The sequence below is a fragment of the Panulirus ornatus genome, chromosome 43 (assembly GCF_036320965.1).
Source record: "Panulirus ornatus isolate Po-2019 chromosome 43, ASM3632096v1, whole genome shotgun sequence".
NCBI classification, from domain to species: Eukaryota; Metazoa; Arthropoda; class Malacostraca; order Decapoda; family Palinuridae; genus Panulirus; species Panulirus ornatus.
In genome coordinates, this window is record NC_092266.1 from 22,048,901 (window position 1) to 22,072,672 (window position 23,772).

The window sequence follows — 23,772 nt, forward strand, 5'->3', positions numbered from 1 at the left end:
GGCCATGGGTAAATGAAGCCTCTCTAGCCTTAATGCGTGTGTGCGACCAGTAGATAAAGCCTCGCTGGCCTGAGTGTGTGTAGCCAGTGGTAGATGAAGCCTCTCTAGCTTGAGTGTCTGTGGCCAGTGGTAGATGAAGCCTCTCTCGCTATGTTAGTATTCAGAGAGAGTGCTGGACACAGGGAGGCAGGTGGCCGGTGGCCGCGGTTATGGCCCTGCACCAGCCTACCTCGGTACAGTGCCCAGCTGACGTTGTTTCCAACAGACCAGTACTGCAGTCAGCCCGCCCTCGCCTCACTCCTAACTCTTCACACTTGTGTTTGTTCTCAAACCAACATCTCTGACTGAAACCAACGTGATGTTCTTTGTCCCACACTTAAGTAATGTAAAATTGCAACTTAAAATATCCTATCGTACATCACTGTGATTATGAAATGATCAATACCCTACACTAACCGACCACGAAGTTGCAATGACCAAAATCCCACACTAAAGTGATGTTGCAATAACCAGTGTCACACTAGAGAATAGTATTGTTGTTGTAATGATCACTTTCATACACGAAACCACAATGATACCGCAATGAGCAATGTTTAGCACTAAACTATTGTGGGGTTAGGGTTAAGTCCAGAGACTCACGCTTGATTAACGGTGTATGATAGGTTTCCTGCCTTGTCTAAGTCATAAATTTCCCTCCGTGGATATAGAGTAATGATTGGACTAAGCTCTACCTAAATCTAAATAATAAACGTTCTCAGGGGAAAATCTAATTTGGAAAAAAAGATAAAATTCCAGTAGGAATTGTTTAACAGTTGTCATTGTGTATACTGTCTGAAAGCAGAGATGCGCGGGATATTCATATCGGGCAATTACAATGGTGCTCTTCCCGCTGACATGTCTGCATACAACAACAATTTATGGTCTTAAATGTTAGTAGCGAGTGTGGTTGAGAGCCTGGCTGCGTGACAGCGGCCCAGACTGGCAGGTGGTGGCTGGGCAGGGTTGTCAGTGGCTCGGCCGACGTTAAGAGTGGCGCACCGACCTCCGACACCAGCAGCGCCTCGCTCACACCACGCGCCGAACTAGGCTCTTTTGACTGCCAATGACAATTTTCTGTTCAGGATGGCATTTCCTTTGGATTAGTTTACTTGCACATGCACACATTACTACTGAGAGGCACTCTGATAATGAAACTGTAAAGCTGAAAAGTTAACTTAGATGTATGTTGCTTTGCTATACAACATTCTTGGGTTACGACTGCAAATAACAGAAAGTATAATGACCAGTAACTGGCAAAAGTATCACACGTGAGGCTATTAATGTATATAAGTTGGGAGACAGTGCAATCAGCCCCACAGTCCTTAAAATGCACGTAGAGCCGCCCTTACTGTAGCTTCCCACTGTGAGAGAATCGTAAAAAAACGCACCAGAGTCCAGGGACAGTATTGGAAGTGTTCTCTCGGCCGTTGCAGTGGTGGTTGAAGCATCGTGTAGGATATACCCTCGGGTCTGCTAGCAGTGTGTGACGCGCCGGCATGGTCTGCAGGAGGAGCTCGCTGGCCTGGCTGCTGCTGGCGGTGCTGCTCGTACAAGGTAATGTACTCTCAAAAAGGTTCGGTCACCGAGGGACCAAAAAGCATTTCTCTCTCATCCTGTGCTGGGAAATCGAAGGCATCATGCTCGTGTATTTTTTTTTTTTTTAAAGTGTATAAAGTTCAAGATTCCTCAATGTCCTAGACATTGTGAGTCCAGGATCCACGTTGTCCTGGTGATAGTGAGTTCCCGGATCCACGTTCTTCCTGGTGATAGTGAGTTCCAGGATCTACGTTGTCCTGGTGATAGTGAGTTCCAAGACCCACGTTGTTCCTGATGATAGTGAGTTCCAGGATCCACGTTGTCCTGGTGATGGTGAGTTCCGTGACCCACGTTGTTCCTGGTGATAGTGAGTTCCAGGATCCACGTTGTCCTGATGATAGTGAGTTCCAGGATCCACGTTGTCCTGATGATAGTGAGTTCCAGGATCCACGTTGTCTTGTGCGTTTGTGGACACAGAATTTCCTGAACATCATTTGGTTGCTTTAGGTTGGTGGTGAAACAGACACAAAGTCATGTTACGGGTCACAAGTGTAAATCACTAAGTGACTCTGACCCACTTGCCCTACGCCGTAATATTGGTTCACTTTCCCTCTTCTTTAGGTTTTGCTTCGGTATCTGTCCCTGAGAGCTGGTTGGTGGAGTGAGACCCGCCATTAGCCAGACAACGTAATACTCGACAAGCTATTTATGTTATGTACCGGTAATTACTGGAAGTCTGTTGGCAACTCAAGGGTGCGTAGATTTGAAATCTGTTTCTGTACACCATGAAACTTGGAGACTCTCTACCCGCTCATGTCTTTCCAAACAACTATGACCTGGACCATTCTAAAAGGCGAGATTTCCAATTCCCCCGAAATTCTTACAATATTTTCCTCTTTTCTTTATCCTTCCTCTCATGAACCCTCTTTAAATGTCATTTAAGGCCTGGCCTCGACGTGGACTTGTACGTGACTGGAGCCTAAGAAAAAAAGAATGCGATAATTGTAAGAAAAAAAAATATTACTTATGTTTCTAAATGTTTATGGCACAATGTAACCAAAAGGGGGGGGGGGGGATCACCGGGGATCACCCCGACTCCCTGCATTGTCTTGGTAACTGCGAGTTGCGAGACCTGTATTGTCCTGCTAACCGTGGGCCCCAGGATCCATGGCGTCCTGGTAATTGTGAGCTCCAAAATCCACGTTGTCCTGGTGATTGTGAGCTCCAGGGACCGACCACCATGTGAGCTCCAGGGACCGACTACGTTGTGAGCTCCAGGGACCGACTACGTTGGCCTCGTGACTTACTGAATATTTCTTTAACTGAACTTGAATGCAATTCTAATATTTGCCTGCAGACAGATGGTCACATAAACTGTCAACTAAGGTGGGACTCTGGCGATAGATTCCTGCATCTTATTTCTTGCTATATGGTGTGTGTGTATATGTGTGTGTGTGTGTGTGTGTGTGTGCGTGTGTGTGTGTGTGTGTGTGTGTGTGTGTATCCTATATGGGGAGGAAGTTATGCACTCGTGGGACCCGCTCTTCTGAACTTTATCATATTACAACTTTATAATCTTCTGTATCCTATCCATATTCACAACATCATTACTTATCCTATACATTTTTTCTATATATCATCTTTTCTAACAAGTTTATTGTTTAATTCTAAGTTATGCCCCACAGTTGTTCTATCTGTTCATCTTTCATGGAACTGTTGCTCACTATCATCAAACTGGCTAAGAAACTTACGAGGTCGTGATCGTAACCCACCTTGTCTCTTCTTTCTTCTAAGGTGGACACATTTACCTTTCCCCTGCAACTCAGCTGTAGTTTATTCTGGTGTCAACTTCGTCGTCTTCCTCTAGATTTTCTTTATTAGATCTATATGCTTTTTAAAGTGCAGGACCAAACTTGAAAAGCATACTCTAGTGTTGGTCTTCTGTATGATGTGGACGGCTTGTCGAATATTTCCAAATCGATGAACTTGAATATATTCTTATTATTTGCCAGCAAAAAGTTGGTCTCCTTAACTATAGTCTCTTAAAGTGGGACTCTAGCGACAGATAAGGGAAGATGTCGACTCCCAATCCTCACTTACATGCAGAATCCTACAGCTTACTTCCCGGTCGATGCTGTCCATGTTAAAGCCTTCTTTCACTGTGGTCCATCCTCACTGCTTAGCATTTACTCGAGTCGAACTTCATGAAACATGTATCAGACCAAAGTTGGTGTCTGTCAAGGTCCCCTTGTAAGTTAATGCAATCTTCCTTGCTTTACACCAGCCCCATCACCTGTGCATCATCAGCAAATATATTCAGGTAGGATTCCATACCTTTTAGACGATTATTCACATAAATCAAGAGGAGTGATAGTAGTAAAAAATTACCCTGCGGCACTCCTCTGGTGACATCAACCCATTTCGAGAAGGCTCCTCTGATACGCGTCCTTTGTTCCATTCTACTAAGGATCTTCTATCCATCGAAGGAGTCTCCCCCTTATTAGTCAGCTTTTCATTCGGTTCATTGCTTTATGGGAGTCCAGATACAATCATTCCACCTATTTATCTCTCTTGTCCAATACAGAGTTCACCCTTTCAAATCTAAGAGGTTCATTACGCATAATCTTCCCCTTAGACCGTGTTGTCTGTCACAATGGTAATCTCTCCTCTGCAGGAAATCATCCATTTTCTTCTTGATCATCTTTTCCAGTACCTTACAGACCAGACTCGTCATTGTTACCAGTCTATAGTTCAACATCTCTTCCCGGTTTCCTTTTCCGTAGATGGGTATGAGGTTTGCCCTTTTCCCACTCCCTCAGCAGTGTGCCTTTCCCTAGCAACATCCTAAACACTATTTCAAGAGGTTTTTCAAGTGCACCAGCTTCAGCAAGTATGGTAAAATTTCATCAGGACCATGAGCCTTGTTTGGGTTTGGACCTTTTAGTATTTAGTATTCCTAGATATCTAAATGTTTTCCATCTCAGTGGTATTAGGGCTATAGTGTTTTCCACTGTGAAAGCACTTTTGAACTTTTCTTGCAGTTCCTCACTTATCCTTCTGTCATCCTCCATAAAGTCTTCCTTCTGAATCTCTTACCCAGATCAGCTGCTTTTTAACTGACAATTTATACTCTTGATGAATTGATGGAAAAGTTTTGGATTTTCTCTTGCTTTGTCCGTAATATTTCTTTTTTCAAAGTTTCTATCTTCCTCCTCTGTTATTCTGCTGTACTCGTTCCTCGCTCTGTTATAACTTACAGATGCTGGCTGGCTGGAGTGTTCCCCACATCTCCGCCACAACATATCTTGGAGATACTTTGCTGCTGACATAATCAACTGAGTCTTTCCTCCCTCTTTCTTAAGCTTCCTACCGTACGTGAGGCTAGAGGTACTCATGGCCCTATTTCCATACTATAAATTTAACAGAACCACCACAAAACCATGGTCCCTGGGTACTTAATTCCATATCCCAGTTTATGTTACCACATATATTCTCCAGTTCTACGTAGGTTGCATGATTATATATACAAATTCTATCAGGCACGACCGCTGGTGGAGCTGCCAATACTTTTTACTCATATCCTGCTAAACTTCGACATAGAATCTAATTCATAAACCTCCCTATTCGCATTATGCCACTTGCAATATCTTCTGGTTAGAAAGAGTTTGCTCAAACCATAATTTGAAACATTAGTTTCCTGATTATGGCAGCACTCCTCACACTCGTCTTGAAACCTCTGGTCATCTCATCCTCACTGCAATTTTTGAATTGATATTCACTTTCCGCGGGGGAGTAGTCATATCTCAGAAATGTTTCATTCCGGGACTCCTCTGTACACTACTTCCTCACCTTACTTGTGTTGACAGGCCTGTAGAACTGTGTACCCTGTGTGTGTGTGTGTGTGGGTGTGGGTGTGTGTAAATTGAGAAAGACTACTGCATACCTTGGGTACCCGATAGTAAAAGAAACGAAAGCTTGGCGCACTGAGCTTCTGGAAACGCTGGCTGAGACGAGCGTGTGTGTGTGTGTGTGTGTGTGTGTGTATGAGGGCCCCAAGCCTAGCCCGGAAGGTCAATCAGCTGCTGGAGCGGCTAATCTAATGTTCCCAGCGATTTCTAGCCGTTTTCTGTGTTTTACTCAAGACGCATTTAAAAGAAAAAAAAATTCTTATGCCTCAATGCGAATCAATTACAATAGTTTCAAACGACATCAAACTGAGATAGAAAACCCAATTCTGTTTTAAACGAGTTAAAGCTTTTATATACATACAGATTAACAAATCATTTAGAATATAGAGAAATGTTAATCCATTTATATGGAGAGGTCCGTCATCTTCGCTAGACATCTTGACGTGTGGTTGACATTCTCTTGATTCGACTGTGACGTAATGACGTGGGTGACGTTCTCATACGTCACCAGTGACGTCCGGACGTGGCTAATGTTTTCATAAGTGACGGCTGACGTGACGTCATTATGGACCATCGCAGATGACCTGACGTAGTTGGCGTTTTCATGAGTTTTTCTCAAGGTCATGTGACTAACATCTTCATGAGTTATAAGAAGGGGCTTGACGCTCTCATGACGTCCTCATAAGTCACCGGAGGCGTGGTGGTCGAGGTTCCTATGGGTTTTCGGAGACGTCATGACGTGGCTGACGTTGTCATGAACCACAAGTGACGTCATGACGTGGCTGTGAGAGTGCGGAGCACAGAAGTAAACATTCACAGGCATCTTTCCTGATCCCTTTGACTGGCTGGAAGAATATCCTAATTAAATACTTAACGTTCTTTTCACACCCGGGCGAGCAGCCCAACCTCCAGTAGGTTAGGTTAGGTTAGGTTAGGTTAGGTTAGGTTAGGTTAGAGCCACAATGTGTGCGTCCGTCCTCCTGCCTGGCGCACGTGCGGCGCCTCCATCCACTGGCCTCGCTCCAGAGAGTTGGCTGCAGGCGGAGGCATCAGTGTTCCCCTCCCTCCGGCCCTCCGACCCAACATCAACTAAACTTGAAATATGAAGTTAACACGGCCAGGGGCGAGGCTACCAGCCCCTGCAGGACCAGTGTTTTTCGCGAGGACAGATCAAGGCAGCAGTACCCCCAGCCCTCAGACACCCTCGCAGGGGGAGATAGAGGGTTGGTTTGCCCTCCTTCCCCAACACACACACACACACACACACCAAGTGATAAAGCCAAAGAATGCCCACCCGGTACATACCCTAATACACCAGAGGTTGAGGCACACCGTCGTAATATTTGCAGTCGCCATCCAATCAACTGGTACCAGAGGGGTGGGTCCCTTCCCACCAACTCACGGGGAAGGAATTCTTAGAATGGACTAAAAGTTGCATAACGATCAGGGTAGCGAGAGCACGTGTTGGATATACGTTTTACGAACTGGACGAAATAATAAATGGTGTCTCACTGAGTCCACTATCAGGACCATTCTTATATGTGAACCTCATAACAAAACTACCAGAAGGACTGAGCTCATATATCTCAGGATGTTTCCAGACGATGATAAAGTTATGGAAGAAGAAACGAGTATTCCAGTGTGCGGCAGTAGCAGCTTACTGTAAGACCTGCGTTGAGCTGTAACAAACCACGGCGGACGAAACTCAACACAACCAAATGTCACGAAGACTGAACATGCTGGAACCAGATAGGATTTCTCACATCACACTGAGGATAACTTGCGATAAGAATGAACCTAGAAGAAGTATAATATAGTTTATAGTACATGATGCTCAACTTAACGGCAGAAGAATGTAAACAGAAGGGTTAACACTGTCATCATACGCGTGGATCGTCATCTCTCTTCAACCATCCTTTTCGCCCACAGTTGCTTCGCTCTCTTTGTTCTGAAGGTATCATTTCGGCCACTAATCCCGAGATGTTTCCAGCGTGTGTCCCAGCCACTAATGCCTGGATCCGCAGCGAGTGACCGGCTGCCGTTTGGAGAGCAACTATACGAAGAGGAAGACCTTTATGATGCCTTGTTTACAGATGCGGCGAGTTGTGCGACTAATCCTCCTTCTGTTCGTCCTTCCCATTTTTTAAAAGTCAGGTCTACAACCATCCAAGGAGCTGTGATCAATGTCTCATATTCTTCACATCTTTTGCCTTTCGTCTACGACGGACACAGGTGGAGCCTGTTCGTGCCATGTCGGCTACTACTTCTTACTACTACTAAAATAAAAGAAAGGGATATACGAGACATACACGCTAGCCAAGGCTGATAATGCATCACCAGGTTGGTCTCCTCACACGGGGAAACACACAGAACTGATTCACAAATTCTAATATCGCCCAAACAAGATTTGTGTCAAAATCAAGAACCACAAGTTACGGGAAGAGGAATCTCATGTGCTAGCTACACTAGAGGAAATAAAACGAAAAAAAAAAAGACGTGATAAACACCTCTGAAATCTCTAGGGGTCAGAGTGTTGTTAACACAGAGCAAAATCTCAGTAAAAAAAAAAATGTAACTAAAGGACACTTATGGTTGAAGGAAAGACGAGTCAAGAAAGTCGTAAGAAGACATCTTTTCTGGCAGAAGCAGTGGACTTTTGGAACAAGTTGAAAGGTGTAAATGCTTCTGGCAGTAATGGATAAAAACCTTCCTCTCCCTCTCTCTCCCCCCCATACGCACACTGGGTTGCCGGGCATATTTGTGTGTCGGGAGGCAAGTCTCTCCGGCGAAGCAACGGTGTTGGTGGATCGCAGGTGACGAGCGACAGAATAAGAGAGAGCAAAGTGTGTCTGGTGTGTGGTGCTGTCCCGCAACACAGGCAGATATGGATGGGAGGTTCTTAGCCGGCCTTCTTCTGAGAATCCAGGAATGAGGGATCTCTATATGGAGCAACTCCAGCCATGGACAGGACGGTAACGGAAGGTCAACGAATATAATCTCTCTTTCACTTGTATCGTTTGGTACTGAAGCATCGTACCCATGCTTTCACACATGACTCTTCTTGTGTTACCATATCTGTTATTCAGTCATTATCATTACCATCCACATTCTCTCTCTCTCTCTCTCTCTCTCTCTCTCTCTCTCTCTCTCTCTCTCTCTCTCTCTCTCTCTCTCTCTCTTTCTCTCTCTCCCTCCTGACCGACAATCGACTGCCACTCTCCCAATCATATTTGTCATTCGTTCTCACTTCGGGTATGGGTGAACACGCATACCTTCACGTGACTGAACGTGTGGACAGCAAAACGTTCACATTCTGCCGTGGATATATATATTGGTAAAAGCTTAGCCACGTGCAACCGTACGTGTGCTCTTAGCCCGGTTGCTAGGGTAACCAGGTGGAAACGAGTTAGGAAAAAAAATAATGTGCAGAGGCAGTCCACTGTCGGTAAAGTGAGAGTGATGATGGGAGTGAATTAACAGAGGTCAAGCCGTAGGAGTGCAACCAGCAGTTGGGGGAACCAAGACTTTACGTACGCGGCAAATCGTGCTATGACCTCAAAGTCCGGGCCATGCATACGGCCAGAGGGTTTCGGACGAGTCTATGGAAGGGGGGAAAACAGAAAGGACTAGACCAGGCAGGTCAAGTAGCCGACTGGAAGGTCTTGATAAAATTGTAACGGTGACGAAGGAAACAAAAGAGCAAGAATGGAGGTAGACAGGATCAAGGAGAAGCAGAGAAATTCACCAGATTGTCTTGAGAATAATAATGATAATAAAAAAAAAAAACCCCACTGGAGTGGGTAGGCCGGATCCGGTATCAGAACCACCACGAATAAATTCTAGTCGTGGAAACGTTTAATTCAGGTATCTAGGGAGGAAGCGGTACTGCACAGAGGGCGACAGAAATGCAGAGGAAATCAGAGGTTAATGGGAGAACATGAGTGCAAATAAGGCTGCGGCAGAATGTAAGAATTAAAAGAGAGGAAATAATTGGCAGAGAACATTGATAAAAATACAAGAGGAAGAATCACAGATCATTAGAGGAAATTCAGAGGGAGAGTGAAGCTAAAATACACAGATGATAAGTTTCATAGTAATGAGATGGATGACGTAGTGAAGGAGGCAACAAGCTCTTAAAGAAGAAAAGAAAAAACTCCACTTAAATGTTTTCATGCGTGAGACGTGAGCTGGAGCGACACAGACGGGTCGTGAGGACTGGTGTAAAAGTACAACAGTAAGTGTAGCAATGATGAGAGTCTGGAGGGAGAACGGCCAGGGATGATCTGGAGGTATTGTGCATAAAGGGAAGCTATGGAAGGAGGGAAAAGTCACGGAGGACTGCGGAGATGGGCAAGGGCTTTGAGAAACACTGCTGAGGTTAATATGGAAAGGGGCTCGAGAGAGAAAAGGTGGACAGGATTATGATCATACAAAAGAGAGCAAAGACCCCAGCAAGAGAGAGAGAGAGAGAGAGAGAGAGAGAGAGAGAGAGAGAGAGAGAGAGAGAGAGAGAGAGAGAGAGAGGATCACTCTGGCTTTAAAGAACCACGAGAAACCCCATATCAAATGGCCTCTCTACTTTCCTCTGATCAGTCGCCCGTGCCGGTATACCGAGGCTGGATCAGGTGTAGAGGGCCAGGGAACTCTTGCAGGAATCAAGTTTCCATCGGAGAGGGATGGAAGGAGCGGGTGAGGGAGGCAGGGCACTTCAGGAGAGGAGAGGAGAGTGCGGGAGCCACAGAGGCTGAGGAAGGCCTCGTGAGGGAAGGCAGCAGGGCAAGGGTGGAGGAGGCGTGGGAGTGAACCAGAGAAGCAGGCTGGCTGGGTAGCCATGAGGAGGCCATGGGAGTCAGGATGTGGTCATTGAGCGTGGGAGGAGGTAGGAGGGCCAGTTAGTACCCTGCATCACTGTCAGTAATGCCCTCACCCCCAACACTACCACCACCACCAGCACTGCTGTTGCTGCCGTGCCTCCCCCGCCCTCACCACCACCACAACAACTGCAGCTCCTGCCCTCACCACCACCACCACCATTATGGCACACCGCCACCATCACCATCATGGCACACCGCCACCATCACCATCATGGCACACCACCACCATCACCACCATGGCACACCACCACCATCACCATCATGGCACACCACCACCATCACCATCATGGCACACCACCACCATCACCATCATGGCACACCACCACCCTCACCATCATGGCACACCACCACCATCACCATCATGGCACACCACCACCATCACCATCATGGCACACCACCACCATCACCATCATGGCACACCACCACCATCACCATCATGGCACACCACCACCATCACCACCATGGCACACCACCACCATCACCATCATGGCACACCACCACCATCACCATCATGGCACACCACCACCATCACCATCATGGCACACCACCACCATCACCATCATGGCACACCACCACCATCACCATCATGGCACACCACCACCATCACCATCATGGCACACCACCACCCTCACCATCATGGCACACCACCACCATCACCATCATGGCACACCACCACCATCACCATCATGGCACACCACCACCATCACCATCATGGCACACCACCACCATCACCATCATGGCACACCACCACCATCACCATCATGGCACACCACCACCATCACCATCATGGCACACCACCACCATCACCATCATGGCACACCACCACCATCACCATCATGGCACACCACCACCATCACCATCATGGCACACCACCACCATCACCACCATGGCACACCACCACCATCACCATCATGGCACACCACCACCATCACCATCATGGCACACCACCACCATCACCACCATGGCACACCACCACCATCACCACCATGGCACACCACCACCATGGCACACCACCACCATGGCACACCACCACCATCACCATCATGGCACACCACCATCATGGCACACCACCACCATCACCATCAAGGCACACCACCACCATCACCATCATGGCACACCACCACCATCACCATCATGGCACACCACCCCAGCAGTAAACAAGCCGCGGGGCGCACCAGCTGGGATATAACCAGGGTCGTACCCAGGTAGGTGGTTGACGGCTGGCTGGCTGAGTGTGAGGGAGGGTATATGAGCCAGGCTGCGTCTTGCAGCAGGCCTCCCGACCTGCGCTCCTGCCCGCCAGGATCGTCTCATCATGTCCTTTCATCTCGCAGAAAATATAACATAAATTGTTGTTCTCGTGATTATGAAGATCTTTTACTGAGGGAAGAGGATTAGGGTGATGAGGGAGGCAGCCAGGGACGCGGGTCTTGCACAAGGTTTTATATAGTCGGTCTTTACTGGTAAGAATTTTTTATGTTGCTGGTCTGAGGCCTTGGCTGCTGCGCGGGGAAGGGAATGGCCTGGGTGAGAGGGACGGAGTGGGCGAGAGGGACGGGCAGTGAGAGAAGGACGAGCTGTCGGAGAGGGACGGGTTGGGTGAGACACACGGGCTGAGTGTAAAGGATGGGTAGGTGAGAGGGGTTGGAGTGGGTGTGAGGGGAAGTGGAGGGTGAGAGGGCCGGTCTGGGTGAGAGGGAGAGGACAGTGCTAGGGCGTAGAGAGAGCAGCAATAGGGGCTTGGAATCTAGACGGTGACTCAGACGTTACTGGTGTTGTGTCTAGGTGGACGTGAGGCGCTACATGGGGGAGGTGGGAATGGTGCGACACCAAGCAGTGTATAGATGACGGCCTGATGAGGGGGGGGAGGGGAGAGATGATGGGGTAAGAGGGTAGGGAGCAGTATATGGGATGGGAGGATGAGGGAGAAGTGGTGGAGAGGGATGGTAACGTGGAGAGTGAGGCAGACGGAGGGGGTTGGACATCTGGAGAGAGAGAGAGAGAGAGAGAGAGAGAGAGAGAGAGAGAGAGAGAGAGAGAGAGAGAGAGAGAGAGAGAGAGAGAGAGAGAGAGAGAGAGAGAGGACTTACCGACCTGTGAGTACCTACGAAGAGATTTCGCCTGAGGCAGGGCTAACTAAACTGGTCGTGCACATCGCATGTCATGTTTGTGTTGCTATACTGTTTCACTTCGGCCACAACAATTGTTTTGTAATCATCAACTCTCGCTTCACCTGATTTTTTCCTTTAACTATCATTACAGAAAAATGTATCTTGAAGGTCTTGAGACTTGCGTCAGGGGTGTCTTGTTATATTTCCCCACTGGGTAAAACACTGAACAGCCTTTCCATCTTTCTTGCAGGATGTTCGTGCATCTGTGTATGTGGCATGTGTTTTGTGTCTTTGCACGACTATTCTGTTTCTTTACCGCATAACTAACAGCTTATTCTATTTTACATCTTCCTTTTTAGACTTTCATGGTGGTATGGATGTTTCTTTATCCTCAATTTCACTTGTCATGTGTTTCAGAATTGTCTCTCGCTTATATATCACATACCATATCTCTCTCTGGGTCTGTTATCATTATCATGAAGTCCCATGGCCAGGACTGTTTCCTGTGACACCCCTGGTAACATACCTTCATCAAAGATGGTTCCAATAATTATTTGCATTCTTTTTTTTCCTAAGAAATGCCTTCATCTATTTCCTCGTTCCATTCATACCAAAGTCTCTCGGCAAAGAATCTGTTCTCTTTCCTTACAACTGTTTTAGAAATCTTTTTGAGTCTCTCTGCCTTAACCGGGTCCAAATCCAATGTCGCTTTCATTCATACAGTTGATATTCATCAAATGTTCTGATACGTATGCTTATCATTATCTTTACCTTTTTATTCTTCATATACAATAACATATTCCATCTTCACGTTCTTCTCTGTTCTAGACTGTATATGACCCTCTTCCAGTATTTTCCCTTTGGCACTGTAACCTGTTCGCTCCATACTGTAATCCACTGTAATATTCTCCTTCACTTGTCTGCATCTTGAGATCAGTAGATATTACTGTCTTGAGTATTCTGTCATTCTAAAGTACCTCACTCCTTTTTATAAACATGCAGACACACGTCAGTTTTACTCTTTTATAACTTCACAATCACTTAAACTTCAATATGTTCTTATATGACATGGAAACGCTCCTTTCCCAGTAATAATACCTACTAAATATCGTAATAGATAGGAATACAAATATCGTAATAGATAGGAATACAAATATCGTAATAGATAGGAATACAAAGGCATACAAAATGCCTAGCAAAACGTGCCGCTCTCAAGCATCATGTGAAGATTTTAGTTGCTTTAGAACAGTATACGTATGGCATTGTGTCGCACGCGCCCTCATCGTTCTTTAAGGCGGATTTTCGCACGAAAATATCACAGAAGTTATTCCGTACGTCTGATCCTTCGTGTGGTGGGGAGGGAGGTGAGTGCTGGGCACGGCGCATCACCCGCCATAAAAGTGACCAAAATGAAGATGAAAAAAGTACATAACATGAATGGAGGAGCGACTCTATGGCTTTACGAGGCCAGCAGCCCACTAGCTCTCGGTGTGATCAGCTGATTCCTAACAGCTGACTCGCCTGACGCCCAGCTAACTTGACAATCACGAGCTGACTTGGTTCCTCCCTTGAGCTGACCCTCATCAGCTGACATGAACTCTCCTCATAGCTGACTAAAATGTCTTCTCAGCTAAGGCCTTCAACTGACTCTCACGGGGTGACTCCCCTACCTAACGAATCACACCAGCTGACTCAACGACTCTCCTGCTCCTCAGGGGGGGGGGGGGGACTCACACAGATTTCACTCTCATGGTGATGATTCCCAGCTGATGATTTACATATCCACTCAGCTGATTACACTCTCCCCTCAGCTGACTGACATCCACTCACCTGACTCTCACCAGCTGACCTCGTTTTCCACTCACCTGATTCTCACCAGCTGACTTCACTCTCGCCTTACCTGACTTAACTCTCTTTTTCAGCTGATTTCCACCAGCTGATGTCCCTCTCCCCTCCGCTGACCTCACTGACACCACTCTCCTCTGCGGTGACTTCCACAAGCTGACGTCACTCTCCCCTCAGCTGACGTCACTCTCTCTCTCTCTCTCTCTCTCTCTCTCCTCTCAACTGACCTCATCATCATCATCATCATCTCCTCTCCAGAGATTCTTGACTTATTCTCTCAGCTCACTCTCAGCCACGTAACTCTATTATCGTCTCAGTTTATTACCCCCAGGCAGTTGCGTCTCCTGACGACCCCCGCCCCCCCCTCCCCTCTCACCTGACGCCCCCAGCTACCGGCTACCACTACCCCTCTCCCTGCTCCAGGCCAACCGCCTCCCTCTCCCCCACCCCTCACCCACTCTTGCCATGAAAGGAGACAAACTTGCTAATGTTTTGAGTGCGTCACAAGGGGTGCGAGAAGAGGCCCGGGGCCGAAGACCTCGTCCCCCTCCTTCAAGGCAACACCCGCCACAATACACTGCCGACGACCAGCAGTGTCGGGAAAAATGTCGGATGTGAAACAGAAGCGAAGACGTGCATGATAGAAACAGGAATGAACAGAATGATAGAAAATGGAAATATGTATTATTTAAGATATGATATGAAAGATGATATTTAGCTTCGTAAGGACGACAGTACGATCCTTGTGTACAACGATATGACACTAGAATACAACGGTGCGATCCATGTGTACAACGGTACGACCCTTCAGCACGATGGTACTACCCTCGAGCACGAAGGTACGACCCTTGAAGGGAAGCCTCCAAAGTTAAGGGTTAAGTTCCTCTTTCCTGTGGTTGGTAGACAAATGGGCACCAACTGTGAATAGGGTAAAGCACCACACCTGTATCGGGCCTGGCTTGAGTTTTACCTCAGGGTGGCCATGTACACGGGAAATTGCCCCTCATTCACGGGCCAGTGAGCCTACCATGAGGTCTTACTTTATACTTTAGAACCAAAGGTGATCCATTTAGAATAGATTGGTGCAAGGAGAAAAAATTATAACCCTCCTATAGCGCTCAGAGTGATCACAACTTCTCCTCCCGGCTCATAGAGTGACAACAGCCACTCCTCCCCAGCCCATAGAGTTACCCCAATCACTCCTCTCAGCTCAAACAGTCACCAGAACCACTCCTCTCAGCTCATACAGTGACTACAACCACTCCTCTCAGTTCTTCCATCTAGCTTATTTTTACGAGGTCACATAAACACAGAAAACGACAGGGATATACATGATGCTCAGTCGGCAACGAACACACTCACACACACACACAAAACGTTCCACCACACAGAGGATTGGTGAAGGATCTAGTTCTTCTGGCTGGATTAAAGGGGAAACTCCTCCAGTAGGTGAGAAATTATCCATATAGAATGGAAGAAAGGACACAGGGTTGGAGTTAACCACGGGGTACCGCAAGGCTTGGTCCTGGGACCTTTGCTCTTCTTGATCTAGGTAAATGACTTAACTGAAGGACTAGATTCTTACCTGAATACATTTGCGGATGATGCTAAGGTCACGGATGAGGAACGAATTATTGGGATTGCATCTTTTGATGGAAGAGAAAGTTGAAGAGGTGTGTACATTCCTCCACCCTGCGGGTAAAGGAATGTACAAATTAAATTAAGAATACGTAATCAAACACAAAGAAATTGATCAGAGGGTGAGGTTCATACCTGGGAAACATATTGCAGGACTCATAGAGTGGAAGGGACCCAGGAGTTGACATGCCTAACTTGTCATATAAGATGGGTCGAGAAGCAGGCAAACTATATTTAGTCAGTGTTAGAATTTCCTTCAGGTACATGGACGGTCGGATGTTTAGGAAGATGTACACGACGTACATTCGACCATGCTGGAATATTCCAACATTTTCGTTCTCTCACTTGAGGAGCTGCAGGGAACTGCTGGAAAAGGTCCTATGGAACGAGAAAAGAATGGCACCGACATTTACGATATTCGTCATCTTCTACTCTCTGAGCACCGGTCTCTATGACATTGATAGCCCAAATACCCTCGTATAACTGTACACACCCTGGGTATATAGAGCCAGGTATCATCTGGGTTGTTCACCTTAGAGGCACAAAGATTCTTAAAAATCTTGCTTAGATTTTGTTCTCCGTGTCTTGTGGTATGCTCTAGCCACGGCCTCCTCCTCCTTCTCCTGTAGCAGGCCCCTGCCACCTCCTTGTCTTGTTGCAGGCCCTGCCACCTCCTTGTCTTGTTGCATGCCCCTGCCACCTCCTCCTCCTCTTGTACCAGGCCCTTGCCACCTCCTCCTCTTCCTCCGTATCCTTCCGTAAGAAGCCCTAGCCACGTCCTTTTCCTCCTCTGTGTCCTCCTGTGGCAGGGCCGGTGCCTGCAGGGGATACATCAAAGAGGGACACCGCTGTAGGCATCATTACCTCGGCTGCGGAGGGAGAGTGATCTGGGTTGGCGGAGTGGCTGCTGGGGAATCGCCAGGGAACACCACAAGTTTAATTCGCTCATATTCGGAGAGGAGCCTTGTTACGGATGGACGGTTAAGGAGCTTTTGCTCTTACTTTATTATTCATGCATTTTACATTCATCTCCCGCATCATATCGCTCTGCAGGACAACTTTGTCAAGATGAGAGTGAGGCTGGAGGGAAGGGTGGCTTGGGCGGGGGCTGCTGCTGCTGCTGGTGCCCCTCCTCCCCCAGGCTGGCTGGACTATTGCCCTCGTAAAAAATTTCATCAAAGCTCCGGGCGAGATGACGAGTGCCAAGTGTTTCCCAAACTCGCCGTGTAAGCATGTTCTCTGGCCCCGAGACCAGGATATAGAATACATATTACTCTGAGGCTCCTTACGATCTGCTAATGTCGTGGTCTCGAAAATGAGACGTAAAACTGATATGATTAATGGCATGGGCAAACCGACATCTAAACCAGAAATGCGTTTACTGGTTTGGGTGAGTTATGGTAGAGGGAATGTGGATGTTGACCCCACACTCTCGCTCGTCTGTATCTGAACTGCTTTAAACTTACCGTGGCTCTGCACCTCGACATGACAGCAGTAATCATTTCCTGGTGACCCAGCATAATGACTCAGCACTACTCATGATGGTTCAGGATGACCCACAGTGACCCGGCCTAACCCAGGGTGACCAGGGACGACCTTTCGTGATATCGACGATATCTGACGGTGAGCCACAGATGACCTACAGTGACCCAGAGTGATCCACGATGTCCGAGGGGTGAGGACGGATGACCTATAGTGACCAAACATATAGCAAGTTGATCTTGAATAATCCAATGTGACTCCTGAGGGATCTAGATGACTCAATTTGACCTCAGCTAACCTAGGATGATCCTGGGTGACTTAGTGATCCAGGATGGTCCAGAATATGTCTAAGTGGCCCAGATCGGTACATAGTAACTAATGACTTACTAGGATGACGCATCACGGCACACACACACACACACACACACACACTGTGTATGGCCCATGGCGATACAGGATGTCACAAGGACTCCTGACCACGATGGTTCGACCCTAGGTATGATGACACAAGAATCTGAACTGACCTCTACCCTAAAGTTCAGGTTAAAGGTCAGGCCGTCAAACCGAAGCGTCGTACCGTCGCTCTCAAGGGGTTGAACAGCCATAGTGATCGAAGACGATACAAAATGACCCAAAATGAACCAAGATGACACACGATAACCCAGACTGTGCCAGGCTGACGGAGACTGATGCCAACTGTGGCACTGGACGACACGGGGACAGAGTCACCATGCATCACGACGGTACAGGTGACCAAGACCGACTCAGGACAGCCCAGTGCCACTCATACCACACCGAACGCAGGCACCAGCTGATTCGAAATCCAGGATGGAACAGACGGACCCTGTACTCCGGAATACTTACACCATTAAAGAATAACTTGGGTTCGTCTAGGATGACTTGAGGATGGCCCATATATTATAGGATGGACTAGACTCGCCCAAGATGACATGAAATTGAGATAACCTGGCGCGATCCACAATGGTTTGGTAAGAAACAGAAGGGATAAAAGCAATTCGGGGTCGCTCAAAGTGACCAACATTACTTAAGGCCAAACTAGGGTGACCCAGGACAATCAAGGTGTGACCCAGGCGTAGCAAGGATGACTAGGGATGACCTCATCGACGACCAGGGACCAAGGCAGTATTTGGTGAGGACTCAGCACGACCTTGAGCAATTAAAGGAAACAAAGACGATCCAGTGGGACTTAAGGCTGCCTGTCGTGGCACTTGAAGGCGTGAATGATTCAAGGTGTGCCACGATGTTTCAGAAGGAAGCTGAATGATTCAGAGCCTGAGGATGACGCTGGTGGTCCAAGAATACCTGACAAAGGTCCACACCAATCCAGCACAAGTGCTGCCTATCTCTGGGAGCTGACCGGACCGTAGCAGGTCCACGCCACCCGCCCAGGGGGCCCGAGTCCAGATATCCTGAGGCACGTCTCTGGCTATTTCCTACTAAAAACAATTATGAATGTGTCATGTGGTAATTGGAAATAGACACTTTAAAACATGACTGCGTGATTGTGTCTATTTATGAAATTTACTTTCCTCAAGAAGTTGGTCCGATGATGTCAAATCGGAGAGACCAGGAGCACCGTCCCTGCACACACACACACACACACACACACACACACACACATCAGAGATAAAGAACCACTCAAAGAAAAAACCGGGAAATAATCAAGGTAATCTGGAGAGGCCCAGGAAAACCCGGGAAGCCCTATAAGGCCGGGAGGAGGAGGAGGAGGAGGAGGAGGAGGAGGACGGGAGGCGGGCCGTGGCGTGCCCGCGGGACGGACGACACCATTAATGAACCATCATCTGAAAGAGAGTTTGGCTAACTTTGTGAGGTTCGACTTATTGGGAAACTTTTCCCTTTCTGCAGTCCTCCTTCTCATCAATGTGAAGGAATGCGTTAGGATTTACTGAGCGCACGACGCTTATCATGGCATAATTCACCCTTGATGACGTGACGACGTTCAGTGCAGGCGAGGGTGACGTGCATCAGGTGTCTGCCACCTCCCGCCAGTCACTGTGTCTCCCCCATCTCCACCCCTCCGTCTGCTCACCTGGGGTTATTTATATATTTGTCATACGAGACGCTGCCATTTTGTTTTCGTCAGTTCGGGGATGAGGGATCTTCGGGTGGCAGGAAGAGAGGGGTAGCGCAACGAGTGCAGAAGTTTCTCCTGAACTACTGAACGAGGAGCGGTTAATGGTTGGCGATAGTTTGCAGGACCAGTTTGTTCAGTGCCTCTCGACTAGTGGTGTAAGAGGCACCAAGGATGATCTCGTATGCCTCCTCTTCTAGGAATAACAGTGATTGGACTTCAGTCACCGTTAATACTGGTGGTCTACAGCCATACACAGCGATGACGACCCTTCAAGGAATGTTCCTGGCCCCGACCGTGACACTGTCCTCGCACACTGATAATTTCCATCATCATTCTCAGTCATCTGGATGTTTCAATCACTCCACCAAAACGTAATTCGCATGTATCACCTTCCTATCTTCCTTCTGACGAATCAGATGTAGGAGAGGGTCAGCAGACTGAGCCAGGCTGATACAGAGCATCAAACAGGTAATGTCCCCGTGAGGGCTGTAGTGCCCGTCGGGAACTCCGCCCACTCACGGAGTACTTGAGGGTGGGGGGGTGGTCTCACATCACGGCGGGGATAAGTGCGTCCACAATGGTAGGTCGAACGTGAGGTTAAGGAGGAGAACGTATTGGATGGGGAGACCCTACAGATATGTCCTCAGGAGAAGGATCGTCAAGGATGGCAGAACTGGATGGTGGAAAGGAGCCATCTCAGGATCGACGCACCCCTGGCAGGCAGGCATCAGAGCAGCATGGAAACCCTGGCGAGGGTTGGCAGCTAGGCTGATATTCTGTTGTGAAAAATAACATAGCTGAGTGGAAGAAACTGAAAATACATCTCCTCAGGTGCATGACTAAGTCCTGGCAGAGATGCTTCCTGATCTCCACAGGGACATCTGCGTCTTCTGGAGAAGCTAGTCTTCCTCAAGCATTCTGTTTCCCTCTTGTAATGTTTGTCTCTTGTCATAATCTGTCTTTCTGGAGCAGTCATTCTTCCCTCAGCAGTCTACCTTCCTTCACGCGGTCCCGGATGTTCTTATTTCTTCCAAAACCTGTGCGCTGCTCTTCCTTCCAAGACCTGGACGCTTATCTTTTTTTCCAGGCCCTGCATGTTGTTGTTCCTGGCCGTCATTTAGATGCTCTTCTTCCTTCCAGGCCCCGTACGATGTTCTGCCTTCCAGTCCTTAGACGGTCTTCTCCCTTCCAGTCCCTAGGTGCTCCTCTTCCTTCCAGGTCCTGTCTACTCTTGTTCCACCCAGGCCCTGCACGATCTCGTTCCTTCCAGGCCCTACACGCCTTTGTTCCTTCCAGGCCTTCCACGCTCTTATTCTTTCAAGGGCGTACGTACTCATATTCCTTCCAGCCTCTCCCCCTTTCAAACATTGTCACTGCCTCTCCACTCACACTTTCTTACGCACACTTTCACTCCTTCCCAACCCTACCCCATCAGACTCTCTCTGAAACTTTCTCCTCTCAAAAATACACCTCTTTTCTTGCATAGCCTTCATCCTTGCCCACACACTCTCACCTCCTCTTCCACACGCACTCTTGATTTTTTCCCCTCTTCCACTTACTGCCTTCTCTACACCCACTCTATAAACTCATTCACAACCCTCACTTCCTCCCCTACACAACCACACAAGATTCTTAGTCTCTTTACATTCCCTTGTAGGTCCACCCTCTCACCTCTCCTCTCTCCCAGATCTTCTCAACCTCTTTCTCTCCTTCCTCTCCCCACATCTCTTGCTTGGTGTACCTCTCCTACCCAGGCCCCTTCACAGACCCCTCCTCAACCCAGCATCACCACCTGCCTTCACTTCTCCCTGCTAGCTGCGCCCCTCATCAAGGTACGTGGACTCCCTCTTCTCCTCACTTGCCGTTCTAATCCCACTCAGGTTCCAGCCAGTCACAAAAACGAGCGCAGATAACGCGCCACTCCTGGGCCCTGCCCTCCGCCCCAGCTCGCTGGTCGACGGAAAATATGCAGATAAGATTGAGGGTTGTGCCATTATGACGCCGGTGGCACTGTGCCTTGGAGGGTCAGGCTGGAGGCGGGAAAAGGTAAAGGAAAGGCTATCGTGGTTCTGAACGACCTGGTTGACCCTAGGGTGAGGCAGGAGCAAGGGGGGGGGCTGGCAGGGGATCAGTGGACCTGCCACTGACGACCCTGCCTAGACTCTAGGGTTACCCAGGGCCAGGGTTGTTTCCGTAGGACACTCGTGAATCGGTGAGGATTCGATCTAATCCCGAGTCATCATGAGGAATCGGATTCATAACACATTAACAACCCCAAGTTGGTGTACCAGTAGTCAGCATCGAGGTGGTTGGAGTCACCGTGGACGATGTTTCAGGAGCTGTTGTGGTGTGGAGACAGTGTATGTGTTCTCCTGGGTTAGGTTATTGACTCACTCGAGTGTGGGTCACGAGATGGGTCCTGCTGTGTCAAGAGGCGAGTCCTGCAGTGTAGTGTGGGTCACGAGATGGGTCCTGCTGTGTCAAGAGGTGAGTCCTGCAGTGTAGTGTGGGTCACGAGGTGGGTCCTGCTGTGTCAAGAGGCGAATCCTGCAGTGTAGTGTGGGTCACGAGGTGGGTCCTGCTGTGTCAAGAGGCAAGTCCTGCAGTGTAGTGTGGGTCACGAGGTGGGTCCTGCTGTGTCAAGAGGCAAGTCCTGCAGTGTAGTGTGGGTCACGAGGTGGGTCCTGCTGTGTCAAGAGGCGAGTCCTGCAGTGCAGTGTGGGTCACGAGATGGCTCCTGCAGTAAGGGCAGGAAAATACTTCTCAAACGACAGGATTTCAAGTGGTGCTACTGACCGCTAATGGTCATCAGATATGCCTTGTTCATCACTGTTTGTCAACACCGGTGACTCACTGGTCATAACTGGTCATTAATTCATGCCTTACCTTACCATCATTGGTCACTATTTATGCCTTGGTCACAGTGTTCATCGAAGGGTTTGGTCACCACTTCTGGTATCTCCAAGTGCCTCAGTCACCATTACTGATGATTAATGTTACGATCACTTGCAGTAATACCATCATACGCTCTGATCAATACTGGCGACATCTGCGTTAACATGGTCACACCTCTGGGTCACTAACACGTGCAATGACCACTATTTCTGACACATCACTAATGTCTCAGCCTCTATCATTGGCCACCTCTAGTGTAGTGATCAATAATGATGTTTTCGCCACTATCATCGGTTACAATGTATGTCGTGGCAACCTCTCTCTCTCTCTCTCTCTCTCTCTCTCTCTCTCTCTCTCTCTCTCTCTCTCTCTCTCTCTCTCTCTCTCTCTCTCTCTCTCTCTCTCTCTCTCAGTCTGTATGATCGGTGTTGCTGACCTGTGATGCCTCAGTCACCTGTACTGGTCACGAGGTGAGGTGAGATCGATCACCCTCACCGTCTACCATTCATTAAAGCCTCTGCCACCAATACTATCTCAGTTTAAGCCTGGTCACCACGCTTGCTTGTCATAACGTAGGTTTATGTCACCATTACTGATCCTGTGTGACACCCTGGTCACCACCCCCCTGCTGGTCACAATGTATGCCTCTGTCACCAACGTGTCATCACTCCTCTCGTAACGCCTTGGTCGCCCTGTCACACATATATATACCTTAGTAACCACTGATACATCTTGAGAACCTGGTCACCACCCTCTTGATCACCTGGCACAACCAACGCCTTGTGCACCACTACTGGCCACGGTAACTTGCGTCTCATATCCTCGTTGCTGGATATATTACCGTGACACACAGCTCCCGGCACGAAGGAAGCAGATTATGTCTGCTTTAACGTACACGAATGTATTTCATGAATATTGCCAACCTGGCTAATATCTAATATGAATAGGCAATAACATGTAATCTTAGTAGCAGCTAGAAATGATATATATATATATATATATATATATATATATATATATATATATATATATATATATATATATATATATATATATATATATATTCCTATGAGTTCACGGGGAAAATGAAACACGAAAAGTTCCCAAGTGCACTTTCGTGTAATAATCACATCATCAAGGGAGACACAAGAAAGAAATATAACAGTCAGTTGATATACATCGAAGAGACGAAGCTAGGACGCCATTTGGTAAACATGTAATTGTCCATTACACGAAAGTGCACTTGGGAACTTTTCGTGTTTCATTTTCCCCGTGGACTCATAGGAATATCTTGATCACGCGCAAAATTGTGATCCTTTCCCTATATA

The 23,772-nt window shown here is 47.8% G+C and overlaps 1 protein-coding gene across 2 annotated transcripts in view; it reads left to right on the plus strand.

Moving 5' to 3' along the window:
* Nucleotides 1-998: 998 nt before the first annotated feature.
* Nucleotides 999-23,772, plus strand: part of LOC139762389 (cell adhesion molecule 2-like) — a 62,495-nt gene continuing 39,721 nt past the window's right edge. For both annotated transcript variants that reach the window (XM_071687220.1, XM_071687221.1), the window contains exon 1: nt 999-1,593. In XM_071687220.1, the coding sequence (XP_071543321.1) occupies nt 1,536-1,593 (58 nt within the window). In that variant the 5' untranslated portion in view covers nt 999-1,535. The remainder of the gene's footprint in view (nt 1,594-23,772) is intronic.